The sequence below is a fragment of the Hemitrygon akajei genome, chromosome 12 (assembly GCF_048418815.1).
Source record: "Hemitrygon akajei chromosome 12, sHemAka1.3, whole genome shotgun sequence".
NCBI lineage: Eukaryota > Metazoa > Chordata > Chondrichthyes > Myliobatiformes > Dasyatidae > Hemitrygon > Hemitrygon akajei.
The window spans coordinates 46,675,607-46,690,087 of record NC_133135.1 but is presented as its reverse complement, the minus strand read 5'-3'; the positions used below and the strand labels follow the sequence as shown (position 1 = coordinate 46,690,087).

The 14,481-nt window shown below is 35.5% G+C and overlaps 1 protein-coding gene across 4 annotated transcripts in view; it reads right to left on the bottom strand.

The window, feature by feature from the left end:
- Positions 1-14,481, bottom strand: part of spata6 (spermatogenesis associated 6) — a 134,668-nt gene that overhangs the window by 38,256 nt on the left and 81,931 nt on the right. For 3 of the 4 annotated variants that reach the window (XR_012101032.1, XM_073063041.1, XM_073063042.1), the window contains 2 exons: positions 3,025-3,105; positions 1,746-2,030 (listed from right to left, as the gene is read on the bottom strand). Coding sequence is in view for 3 of the 4 variants with exons in the window: in XM_073063041.1 (XP_072919142.1) it covers positions 1,746-2,030; positions 3,025-3,105 (366 nt within the window). In the remaining variant the exon portion in view is untranslated. The remainder of the gene's footprint in view (positions 1-1,745; positions 2,031-3,024; positions 3,106-14,481) is intronic. The other variant, XM_073063043.1, reaches the window with a different exon arrangement.

The following is a 14,481-nucleotide window of genomic DNA, read 5'->3' as shown; positions in this document are numbered from 1 at the left end:
AAAGAGAGGTTTATTCCTCCAAATGTAGGAAAATAAAGATATAGAAGTGATTAAAAGATAAAGAAGTGTAGATAAGGTTGATGCTAAAAGTCGTTTCACGAGGTTGGGGAGTCTAAAACTAGGGTGCTAAGTTTAGAGCGAGAGGGAAAAGATTTCAAAAGGACCTGAGAGGCAACTTTTTCATACAAAGGGTAGCGAGTACATAGAACGAGCTGCCAAAGGAAATGGTTGAGGTAAATGGAGTGGTGGGGCTAGCAGTGATATGGGCCAAACAGGAACTAGCTGGGTGGGCACCATGGTCTGCTTAGATTCACTGGACCAAAACACCTGTATTTGTGCTGTATTGCTCTATGACTCTTAGTTATTTAGAGAGATTGGACAGGCTGGTTTTGTTTTTCCTGGAACAAAGGATGACGAAGGGTGACCTGACAGAGATGGATATAATTAGAAAAGACATGGATATGCAGATAGTCACAGTTATTTTTTTACTGCAAAGGTCTCAAAAACAAGAGAGGATAAATTTAAGCTGACAGGAAGAAGTTTTAAAGGGCATTTGAGGGTAAGAGTTTTAAAAAAAGTGAGAATAATCTATATCTGGAATTCACTGCCAGAGGAGTCAGATGCAATCAGTACAATTAAAAGAGATTTAGACTGGCACTTATTTAGGTAAGGCACAGAAAGATATAAACTGAATATGGCCAAATAGGATTGGTGCAAATGGGCAAAGTTAACATTGATAGACCAAAGAGCCTTTTGTGCTGTACAATTCTATGATAGGGTTTTAAACAAGTTATTTTAAATATTTCCAATTTTCCTAATGCTCAGTTCAATTGCCTATCATATGTGTATTGCCGATAAAAACACATACAAATGCTTGACAATTAATCAACACATGAACTATGTAAAAGCAAATTAGTATGAATGCTCCAAATACTAGAAAAATAAAATCCAGAGTTTTTAAAATGGTAAGAGACTGAAAAACATTGGTACTCAGAGGGAACTGGCTGCCTGTACAAATCACTGGAAGTTAACTTGCAGCTACAGCAAGCAAGTGGACAAATGACAAAGTAGCTTTTATGGAATGAGGATTTTAGTACAAGAGTAAGTTATCCTGCTTCACTTACGTTTATACATAGGGTTATGGTGAAAACATAACTGAATTACTGAGTGCAGATCCTAGTCAGGATATGCAGAGGTGACACAGCAAAGGTTCACCAGATTAATTCCTGGTATGGCAGGTTTGTTGTACAAGGAGAGATTAAGTAAACTGAGCCACCTGATGCAAAAGAGAATACAAGTTCTTAAGGAGTTCAACAGGGTAGATGCCACATTGCTGTTTTTCCTGGCAGGTTTCCACAATCAGGAGGTCGCAGCATCAAATTGTTTAATTATTAGTAATGAAGGACAAAGTTCAGAAGAAATTTCTTCACCAGGTACAATGAATCTTTTGAATTTGCAATACAAAATGACTATGGAACCCTAGTCACTCAGTTTATTCAAGATGGGAATGAAAAGATTTTTGGTAATTAACGGATATAAGATTTGTGTAGAAAAGTTGTGCTAAAAAGGTAAATCAAATATGACTTATCGAATAACAATGTGGGAACAGGGAGCTTCTCCTGCTACTTCTAATGTAGAACAGAAAATTCTGAGTACTCAACATGTTAGGAAGCATATATGGAAATAAAAAAGGAATGTTAATATCTCAAGTCAGTGTAATTTTTTGATTATCTTTGATCACATACATGTCTTATTACAAATGGAGGCTTGCTAGTGGTTGTCTTTTTAAATTCATAAGGTCCTAGATTTAGGTGCGCAAGTCTCTGATTTGCTTCCTCTGAGAGTGCTGCCATTCGTCTTTTGGTATATGGTGATGGAGACCGTGTCTGGGATGCGATTGTAGGTTCCTCGTAGCGGTTATGTTTGCTGAACTTTCTTGGGCATTCTGCAAGGCAAGTTTTCCTCTTAGATGATTTTGTCAAAGATTGTCTGACTGGGGAGGTCTGTGTTTCCAACTTCATATTGTTCTCCTAAAAAAGATTATTTTGCACAAAGGCATTAATAAAAGAAATAAAATAATCTAGTAGATGAAACACAAAAAAGTTAGCAAGCAAGTACAGCAAATAATTAGGAAAACTAATGGGTTGTTGGCCTTTATTACAGGGAATATAAATACAGGGAAGTATTGAAATTGCCAAACAACAGTGCTCTTTATATCCTTGTAGGTAACTTCAACAATAGCACCTCCAACGTACTTTAGCAGTCTCACTGAAAGTTTATAGTAATCTAAAATTCAATAATGTACTCCGAAGACTCCAGGATCCCCCAGAGTAAAAATTCAATAGTACTGTCAACAAACTACACAAAGATTTTCTGAAGCTTATGTGAATCCTGCTGAATCTGTTCTAGATTAGACTGGGTGCAGGAAATGTGTGCCAGCTACTAATCTCCCTTTGCAGAATGGAAAGAATATTTTTTTCCTTCAGTAAAGACATTTGTCTCCAATACAGGGTGAAAAGTTTAGTCAAAGATGGGTAAGCAATTCTTTATGCATCTCACTCCTTTCCCTGGTAATTTGCCCTGGTATTAAGAGATCCTAAAAAGCTTCAGGTATCTCAAAGAATGAAAAAGGCTTTTAATTTTTATGTGTTTTTAATGCTGCAAACATAATGTTCATTTTGTCAATTTTTACAGTATTTTGCTGCACTTCCAATTATGTCAATTTACTTTTAATCTACCTGTGTGTAATACATAATTCAATTTTAATCCTTGAATTAAAAGACTCCAAACTATCCTTCAACACTATTTTTTCTTTCTAGTAATTATGTGATGTGTGTGAAGAATTACAGAGTTACATAAACATTAAAGAAATAGTTGTTTTAATGAGAAGGACATTCACACAACTGACAAGAGCATTAATCCAGAGCATATTCAGCAATGTGGGCAGATTTACTATACATGGCAGAATAAATAATTAATATTTTTAAAACAATATTTTAGTCAATTATTTAGTGCAAAGCTCACCGCATATTCTATTTGTATAGGGTTGAGTAGGCATTCTTTGATAATTGATGTTGTTGAGAATTCTAGTCGGGGAGCTATACCCTGAAGGAGAAAAGACCAAATAACATCAACAATTAAATCTACATCTCTCACATAATATCATGAGAAAAAAAAACATGACTTATCAGAACATACCTAAACATCATCCTACACAGATCTACCGCTACCATTACCTAATTACAGAAAACCATATATTCATTCTAACCAGTTCATAATTCTCCACTTCAGAAATTAATGTTTCAAGCATCTTCACAGTGTGTCTGAGGTGATCTACTAGAAGTTCACTAAAGTGGGTGCAGAGGGATTGTTTCTTGGCCAGAGAGGTATCATCTTTTTATGTGTTGATTAAAATTTCTGGAGATAAATATACTTCCATTATTGCACCCAAGATTTCTCTCTTCAATCACCACTAAATACATGTTAAACAGCTATTTACATAATCTGAATTTATAGGGCCTTACTAGGCTGTCAGCCTGTCTACATGTCACACTAACCTCACTTTTTAAATCAATTCTTTGTACATCAAAACAGGTGCAATTTCCTGAGAATCAGATACAATTCCAGATTTCCACAGAACTGAGGCTGGGGGGACGTCACGTGATGACGTAGGATCGAGACGTGGAAATCCAGCTCTCCCGTAAGAAACCAGTAAAATAATGTTTAAGTGAAGAAAAGTTAGTAAATACTTTTTAAAAATTACTTATAAACTACTCAGGATTGTCTTAAGATATGTCTCCTAAACAGAAGCAGAAGAAAACTACTACTTTGAAGACAACACAAGTTGGAAAAGAATCAAGGCCAGCCGCCATGAAAGAGCCTCGGGCTCAAGTGCATTTTACCTCCGGTGATACAGAACAGGAAACTACGACAACATCAACCGTTTCCAAAAAAAAGAGCAACAGGAATTGCGCATGCGTGAAGGAAGGGGCATGCGCAAACACGAGCACCCAAACTACAAATCCCAGCTATGATCGGAACTGAAAGTGAAAGTGAATATGAGGTGGAATCAGATTCTCTGGATAAATCAGATGAAGATGAAGAGACAAACAAAGAAGAGCAACAGGAAGAGGCTGGAGGTGATATTGGAGACAAAAAAATCTTTGGTGCAAATAATGCATGAATTAAAAGCATTAAAAGTAATAAAAAGATATTAAAAATATGAAGATTATGTTTGATAAAATGATGAAAAGACAGGACAAAATGGACAAGAAAATTAAAAACTTGGAAGAAACAACAGGAGACACCATTGATAGAGTGAATAAAATGGAAGATAATATTTCTGCCTGGACATCAGAAAGAAAACGGTTGTTGGAAAAAGTGGATGTACTTGAAAATTTTAGCAGACAAAGTAATATTAAGATTGTTGGACTTAAAGAAGGTATAGAGGGAGAGGATCCAATAAATTTTTTCAAAAATGGATTCTGGAAATTTTGAAAATGGAAGAAGGAACCCAGTTAATTGAAATTGAAAGGGCTCACAGAGCCTTACGATCAAGACCTCAAGTTGATCAAAACCCACAATCAATCTTGATAAAATGCTTAAGATATCAAGATAAAGAAAAGATCCTGAAGGCGGCTACCCAAAGTGCCAGAAAGAGAAACGGGCCATTGATGATAGAAGGGAAAACAGTTCTTTTCTATCCTGATATAAGTTATGACCTTTTGAAGAGAAAGAAGGAATTTAACCCAGCGAAAAAAGTTTTATGGGAAAAGGGTTATAAATTCATATTGCGCCACCCGGCAACCCTGATAATTTTTTTGGATGACGGAAAAAGAAAATCTTTTACTGATTATCGGGATGCGGAAGAATTTGCACAAGAACTCCCAAATTTTCGCAAACCACAGCCAAAGATTTAAAAGTGAAACGGATTAAAGATGAAGACAGGGACAGTGAATGGAGTTGATGGATGTTTAAGGACAGAAGGATATTTAAATATATTCTTAATTATATGATACAGGGGGAGAAAGGTAAAAATTTGAGAAATATTAATCGAGAGTAGTGATACTATTTTTTCTTCTCTTATATATACTTTTTTATGTTATGGGGGAGCTGGGGGAACTTCGGATCGATTGCTACGGGATTCACGTGTGTAATCATGGCGATTGCCATGACCCGTACAACGGGGGGGGGGGGGGGTAATGTGTTTTTTTTATTCACAACATTAGTAGGGGGATATTTTGTTATTTTTTTTCTTTATAATCTATTTTTCTTTAATCTTTTTTTCTGTGCCTGGACAATCGGGGGGGAGACACATAGCAACACGGAGAATTTTAAAAAGATTCCCCAAGGTACTACGAAAGTTGAAAAGTTAGGTATTACTATAGTCTGGAGTAACCCTGTTAAAAATAATGACTAATTTACTGAATTTTTAAAGTTTTAATGTTAATGGGCTTAATAGACCGCTGAAAAGAAAAAGAATTTTAACATACATTAAGTAAATGAAAATAGATATAGCTTTTAGCTGCATTCCACTTGAAAAAATTACTTATAATTGGAATAATATGAAATATTTCTGAAAATTTGGCACCCTTATTTACAAAAGATAGGATTAAATATATAAAGCAAACACGAGGAAATCTGCAGATGCTGGAAATTCAAACAGCACACACAAAATGCTGGTGGAACACAGCAGGCTAGGCAGCATCTATAAGGAGAAGCGCTGTCGACTTTTTGGGCCGAGACGTCAGGCGTCCTGACGAAGGGTCTCGGCCCGAAACGTCGACAGCGCTTCTCCCTATAGATGCTGCCTAGTCTGCTGTGTTCCACCAGCATTTTGTGTGTGGATTAAATATATAGGTGCTCCGAAGATAAAATTATTGGTTATTTGGGGAAAGAAATAAATATACATACTAAAGCTATTATGAACTCCATGGAGCATGTGGGGATCTTCCAATATCCAGGCATTCTTTCTTTCTTTCTTTTTTCTTTCTCTTTTTTTTCTCTTTCTAAAGGGGTATGTTAGGGGGGAGGGGGGGAAGGGTTGATTTTTTTTCCCCTTCTGTAACCATTTGAAAATTCAATAAAACAAATTTATTAAAAAAAAACTGAGGCTGAATAAATATTTGCAATCTGAAAAATCAGAGGGCTTAATTGCTGCAAGAATTCTTCTAATCATCTGCAATAGGTTTGGTGGACCATTCTTATTTTTTGTTGTTCCTCTGATTTTTGCAGAGCTTTAAGGGTGAAACAAAGTTTGAGATAAAATGGCCTGTTTGCCCACCTGCTCATCTGGCAAATTATATTAGAAAACTCTTGACATTTTCTTGTCATTGCTCACCAAATATCCCAAAAATGTTTATTTTCCCTTAATACTTGCTCTAAGTAACATTAATCTCCAGCTCGACCCTCTGGCAATCTCACCTGCATTTATTGCCCTCCCTTGCTTTGCTTAATCTCTCTACCCAAACAAACTTCACCATCCTTGTTCATAGCTGCCCATTTTGCATCTTCTGTAATTTATTTATTTCCATGACCTAAATTATTAAAAAAACATCTCTGATCACTTAGTCATATCTTTTTCTAATCACATCTCTAATCCTTTTTCTATTTCTTTCATAGAACATTATAACACAGGAACAGGCCCTTTAGTCTACAATGTCTATAAGACAACAATGCTGATTTAAACTAATTCCTTCTGCTTGGACATGATCCATATCACTTCAACACGAGTGAATCTGCAGATGCTGGAAATAAATAAAAACACAAAATGCTGGCAGAACTCAGCAGGCCAGACAGCATCTATGGGAGGAGGTAGTGATGACGTTTTGGGCCGAAACCCTTCATCAGGAGTGAAGTAACATGGGATGGTCAAGGGGGGATAAGAAGTGGGAGGAGGGATGAAGTAGAGAGCTGGGAAGTGATAGGCTGGAGGGAAATGGGCTGGGGGAAGGTGGAGAATTATGGGAAATAAAAGAGAAAGAAAGGTAGGGCTGGGGGGGGGGGGAGATTATAGTGAGGGGGGAAAGAGAGAGAAAGAGAACCAGACTAAAATAATAGATAGGGATGGGGGTAAGGGGGGGGCAGGGGTATCAACGGAGGTCTGTGAGTTGAATGTTCATACCAGCAGGTAGGAGGCTACCTAGGCGGGAGATAAGGTATTGCTCCATCGCATGCCGGCAGGTAGGAGGCTACATGCCGGCCACACACTTCAATTCCACAGACCACTCCCACTCCGACATGTCTGTCCATGGCCTCCTCTACCGTCAAGATTAGGCCACATGCAGGTCGATGGAGCAGTACCTTATCTCCCGCCTAGGTAGCCTCCTACCTGTCGGCATGAACATCCAACTCACAGACCTCCGTTGATATACCTCTCTATACCCTTTCACCCTCTCATAAAATTTCTCTCTCTCTCTCTCTCTCATCTGAGCTTGCTCCTTTAAGATTCTCCATATACCCACGCTTTTAACAAGGCTTTTGAAAACTGTATGCAGTCTTCATATTGTTTGATAAAGTTCTTAGGAATGTTTTGTTTATTAAAGCACTACATAAATGTGCACTGCACCTGTTATTTTCCTTTAATGACCTCCTGCTCATATCTTCACTCAATACTTTTCCTCCAACGGCTTCTGTTCTGCTTTAGAAACAGTCATCTGCCTTGTGGCAATGCTAGCAGTGGCAGAAGTTTCTAGTTTATATCATTCTTACATCCAATTCTTATACAGTTTTAGGAAAGTTGCAGCTCCTCTTCACTAACCACTAACACAGGTACAACTCAAGCCTGTGTGCTTAGCTCTCTGTTCTGTCTCCATACATACATGACTGTGTGGCTAAACACAGCTCCTATATCATCTTCAAATCTACTACAGCGCCACTGTTGATGGATGAATTACAGGTGGTGATGGGTCAACTTACAGGAGCAAGATAGGTTATATGGTTGAATAAGTACTGCAAAAACCTCTCGCTTATCAGCTAAACTAAAGAGCTGATTGTTGACTTCAGGAAGGGGAAAGAGGATGATCATGCACTGGTCTACACCAAAGAGTCAATAATTTTAAATTCCTGGGTGTTACTCTATCCGATGGCTCATCCTGGGCCAGTACATAGATGCAATCACAAGGAAATCATGCCAGTGTCATTACTTTCTCAGGAGATTAAGAAAGTTCAGCTTATCATTGAACACTAAAACCTACACTTAAATGTACCCTGGCTGGTTACATCATGATCTTCAATGGCAATTCAAAGGTGCAGGAGCATAACAAACTGAAGTATTGGATTCTACCCACATCCCGGGCATATCCCTCCCACAACTTGTATTACCTACAGGAGGCAATATTTAATATAAAAAATCCCCACCATCTGCACCATGCCATCTTTTCACAGCTATCATCAGGCAGGAGATAGAGTAGTCCGAAGTCCCATGCTACCAAGTTCAAGAACAGCTACTTTCCTTCATCCAAAATCAGATTTAATATCACTGGCATATGTTGTGAAATTTGGGCCTTTCATAGCAGCAACACAATACATAGTAATAAAAACTGTGAATTACAATAAGTATATTTATTGTATATACATAAAATAGTTAAATAAGTAGCGAGGTAGTGTACATAGATTCAATGTCCATTCAGAAATCTGATGGCAGAAGGGAAGAAGTTGTTCCTGAATCATTGAATGTGTGCCTTCATCCTTCTGTACCTCCTTCCTCAAGGTAGCAATGAGAAGAGGGCATGTTGTGGATGCTGGGGAACTGATGGATGCTTTTTGATGCTTCACTTCTTGAAGATGTTCTGGATGCTACAGAGGATAGTGCCCATGATGCAGCTGATAGAGTTCACAACTTTCTGCAGCTTCTTTTAATCCTGTGCAGTAGCCCCCAAATACACCCCCCCACCTCCATATCAGATGTTTTGCAGCCAGTTAAAATGCTCTCCATGGTACATCTGTAGAAATTTGGGAGCGTCTTTGGTAACATACCAAATCTCCTCAAACTTCTACTGAAATATAGCTGCTGCAGTACCTTCTTTGTAGCATAAATACATTGGGCCCAGCATAGATCCACAGAGAAGCTGATACCCAGGAACTTGAAATTGCTCTCTCTTTACACTTCTGATCCCTCTAGAGGACTGGCATATTTTCATCTTACACTTTCTTTCTTTCTTTCTTTCTCAATCTTTTTATTATTGTTATTAATATCAACAAAATAAAATTAAAATTAACACAAAGATAATGGGATTACAAACATACACATTTCAACTAAACATGAAAGAATACATAAGCAATGATTACAGTATAAATGAGTATTCCCAAATCATGAACGGTACAAAATACAAATAAACAAGGCAAACCTAGGTATATCATAGTATATATTTAAAAAAACAGAAAAAAGAAAAAGAAAAAAATATGCAAAAGAAAACTAATCTAATAATCTAATAACTAATAAAGAAAAAAAAAGAAAGAAAAAAGAAAAAATGGGGGAAAAAGGGCTGTTTATAATATCTCATAAAAATACAAAATCATCAGTGTCATCAACTCTGATCCTCTCAACATATATAAAATCGAAACTGGAAAAACAAATAGGCTTGGAACAGGGTCATATTACATCATATGAAAATATTGAATAAATGGTCTCCATATCTTTTCAAATTTAATAGAAGTATCAAATACAACACTTCTAATTTTTTCTAAATGTAGACATAACATAGTTTGAGAAAACCAATGAAATATGGTAGGAGGATTAATTTCTTTCCAATTCAACAAAATAGATCTTCTAGCCATTAATGTAAGAAATGCAATCATTCGACAAGCGGAAGAAGATAAATGGTGTGAATCCATCATTGGTAAACCAAAAATTGCAGTAATAGGATGTGGTTGTAAATCAATGTTCAATACCGCAGAAATAATATCAAAAATATCTTTCCAATATTTTTTCAAAAGCGGACACGACCAGAACATATGAGTTAAAGAGGCTATCTCAGAATGACATCTGTCACAAATAGGATTTATATAGGAATAAAAACGAGCCAATTTATCCTTGGACATTTGAGCCCTGTGCACAACTTTAAACTGTATTAATGAATGTTTAGCACATACAGATGATGTATTAACTAATTGAAGAATTTTATCCCAATTCTCAATAGGGATAGTAAGGTTAAGTACTCTTTCCCAATCATTTTTAGTCTTATAAAAGGGCTCTGAACGTATCTTCATAATTATATTGTAAAGTTTTGATATTAGCCCTTTCTGAAAAGGATTTAGTTCAAACAAATTCTCCAAAATACCTGAAGACACAAAATTTGGAAAAGTAGGAAGTACAGTATTTAAGAAATTCCTAATCTATAAATATCTAAAAAAATGAAATCTAGGCAAATTATATTTATTAGATAATTGCTCAAAAGACATAAAACAATTATCCAAAAATAAATCGGAAAATCGTAGTAATCCTTTAGTCTTCCAAGCTGAATAAGCTTGGTCTATAATAGAAGGATAAAAAAAGCAATTGGATACAAAAGGCATATTTAAAACAAACTGAGTCAACCCAAAAAATTTCGGAAATTGAAACCATATACGTAAAGTATGTTTAACTATCGGGTTATCAATTCGTTTCGGCAATTTAGAAAGAGCAAAGGGAAGAGAAGTCCCTAAAATAGAACCCAATGCAAATCCTTGTACAGATTTAATTTCCAGGTTCACCCAATGAGGGCTAAAAGATATATCCCAATCCTTTAACCAACATATCAAGTATCGGATATTAACTGCCCAATAATAAAATCTAAAATTAGGCAATGCCAATCCACCTTCCTTCCTTGCCTTCTGTAAATAAATTTTACCTAACCTAGGATATTTATTCTGCCATATATATGAGGAAATTTTTGAATCAACATTAGCAAAGAAAGATTTCGGAATAAAAATAGGTACCACTTGAACTATATATAAAAACTTGGGTAAAATAACCATCTTAATAGCATTAATCCGACCCATCAGAGATAAAGATAGTGGTGACCACTTAGTAAACAAACATTTAATCTGATCGATTAAGGGTAAAAAATTAACCTTAAATAAGTCTTTATAGTTTTTTGTGATTTTAATCCCTAAATAAATGTCATTAACTAATTTAAAAGGTAAATTTCCATAAATTGGAACCTGTCTATTTAAAGGAAACAATTCACTCTTAATAAGATTTAATTTATACCCGGAAAAATCACTAAATTGAGCCAACAATGATAAAACTGCAGGAATAGATTTCTCAGGATCAGAAATAAATAATAATAAATCATCTGCATATAATGATAACTTATGTATATCTGTCCCACGATTAATGCCAAAAATGTTCTGTGATTCTCTGATAGCAATTGCCAAGGGTTCTAAAGCAATATCAAATAATAATGGACTAAGAGGACAGCCTTGTCTAGTACCTCGAAATAAACGAAAAAAGGGAGATCTTTGATTGTTAGTAAGCACCGAGGCTACTGGAGTATGATATATCAGTTTAATCCAGGAAATGAATGTCGGACTAAAATTAAACTTCTCAAGCACATTAAATAAGTATGGCCATTCAACTCTATCAAATGTTTTCTCCGTATCTAATGAAATGACACATTCTGAAGTGCTATGTGAAGGAGTATAAACAATATTCAATAATCTCCTAACATTGAAAAAATAGCGATTTTTAATAAAACCGGGTTGATCTTCCGAAATAATTTGGGGTAATACCTTCTCCAGCCTGGATGCCAGTAACTTGGAAAAGATCTTGGAATCTACATTCAATAAAGATATTGGTCTATAGGATGCACAGTCAGTAGGGTCTTTATCTTTCTTCAATATTAAAGAAATGGAAGCTCTATAAAAAGATTGTGGCAAATTGCCCAATCTAATTGCTTCTTCAAAAACCCTGCATAACCAAGGAGAAAGAATAGCGGAAAAACATTTTAAAAATTTTACTGTATACCCATCTGGACCTGGTGCTTTCCCAGAATTCATAGAGGAAATAACCCCTTTAATTTCTGCATCCGTAATAGGAGTTTCTAATATTGAAAGATCATCTGATGATAATTTTGGAAAATTCAATTTCCCAAGAAAATCACACATGGTATTACGATCATGAGGAAATTCGGAATGATACAGGGAGGTATAAAAATCTTGAAATGATTTATTTATCTCATCATGGTTAACTGTCAGGTCCCCATTCTGCTGACGGATCTTAGTAATTTGACGTTTAACCAAAGCATTCTTCAATTGACTAGCTAACAGTTTACCCGATTTATCACTATGTATATAAAAATCAGATCTGGTTTTCATTAATTGATTTTCAATCGAAGATGTAAGTAATAAACTATGTTCCATTTGAAGTTCAACCCTTTGTTTGTAAAGCTCCTTACTAGGAGTAATCGAATATTTCTTGTCAATCTCTTTAATTTTATCAACCAACAAAAGAGTTTCCTTCTTGATGTGTTTTCTCAGACTAACAGAGTAGGAGATAATCTGTCCACGTATATATGCTTTAAAAGTGTCCCAAAGTGTTCCGCAAGAAATATCATCCGTGGAATTAGTTAAAAAGAAGAAATCGATCTGTTCCTTCATAAATTTAATAAAATCCGGATCTTGCAGTAAAGTAGAATCAAATCACCATTGTCTAGCACTAGAAGCTGTATCCGTAAATTTAATAGAAAGTTTTAATGAAGCATGGTCAGAGATGGCTATAATATCATAATTACAACCAATTACCGATGGAATAAAACAAGAGTCAATAAAAAAATAATCAATTCTCGAGTAGGAATGATAAACATGTGAGAAAAATGAAAACTCTTTGTCCTTAGAATGCCGAAATCTCGAAATATCAAAAATTCCATTATCAGTCAAAAAAGAGTTAATACAAGTGGTCGACTTATTAGGTAAAGTCTGAGTAGATATAGATTTGTCCATCAAAGGATTTAAACAACAATTAAAGTCACCACCCATTATTAACTTATATTCATTTAGATTAGGTAGAGAAGTAAATAAGGACTTAAAAAAATCGGGACAATCCACATTTGGAGCATAAACATTAACCATAGCAACCTTTTTGTTAAAAAGCCAGTAATTAACAAAAATCTACCATTCGGATCCGAAAAGATATCATGTTGGACAAATGCAATAGAGGAGTCAATAAAAATTGAAACTCCCTTTACTTTGGCATTCGAATTCAAATGATACTGTTGAACCCTCCAAAACCTAAAAAAGTGATAATTATCCTCTTTCCTCACATGAGTTTCTTGTGCAAAAATAATATGAGCATTAAGTCTTTGGAATACTTTGAAAATCTTTTTCCGTTTAATCGGATGGTTTAAGCCATTAGTATTCCAAGAGACAAAATTAATGGTCTGAGCCATAGTTCTGAAATCAACCCTTTGGTATATAAAGCGTTAACCAATTTATAAACTCATGCACCCGGAACAGGAACAAAAATAAGGGGAGGACCCGGAAGTGACGACATCGCGGACATTTTTGTAGTTTAAAATCAGCCCAAATGAAAAAACTAAAAAAAACTGATAAAAGAAACATAAGAATTAGAAAAAGACCTCCCACCCCGCACCTAAGAAGAAAAAACAAGACTATCCCAGCAAGGGATAGGCTGGGAAAAAGAAAAGATGAAACTAAATCTACCCCCATATCAGCAGAAGACAACTCCGTATATAAAGGATAAAAAAAAGATCCACCCAAACTCTAAAGAAATAATAATCACTATACAAAAACCAAACCACTTAATATAATTGGTAGTAAAAAAAAACAAAAAGAGTATAATCACTAGTAACTTATAAATCGGGTTAAAACCCAAACAAACTAAAAAAATTTAAACTATGATAAAAGATGCATTATAGGAAGAAGACAAGAGAAAATAAAATGGCGAAATAAAAAAAAGCCAAAAATATTTTAGAGAAGAAACCGCCATCTTAGTAAAAAAAAATTCACCTTCGAAGGATTAATAATAATGACCAAAGATAAAGTACAGTGGCTGAAGTAAGTAAAATAAAAAGATTAGCATGTCGAGAAAAAAAAACTTCAACTAGAGTATAAAATATAGAGTAAACCTACACCAATAGCCAGAAACAAAATCTGGTTTTGGAAATAAAAACCATCTTGCACGATCAAAATCACTCATTTATTTGGAATGAGTGTCCATAGCAGTAGGGAAGTTCTCATCCAGAAAGCTTCTCGCATCAGATGTAGAAAGGAAAACTCGCCTTGGTGCATTCAGAGGCGATATTCTGAACTTCGCTGGGTATAAGAGAGCAGGTTTTAGATTTTTCTCATAACATTCAGACATCAGAGGTTTAAAAAGAAGCCTTGCCTTCATTACTTCTGGACTAAAGTCTTCTACTAAACGAAAATTGTGATCTTGAAATTTGACCATCCCTACACGCCGAGCCACACGAATAAGTTGCTCTTTAACATGCACATAGTGAAATCGGACAATTACAACCGGTGGGTTTAGCTGAAGCACTT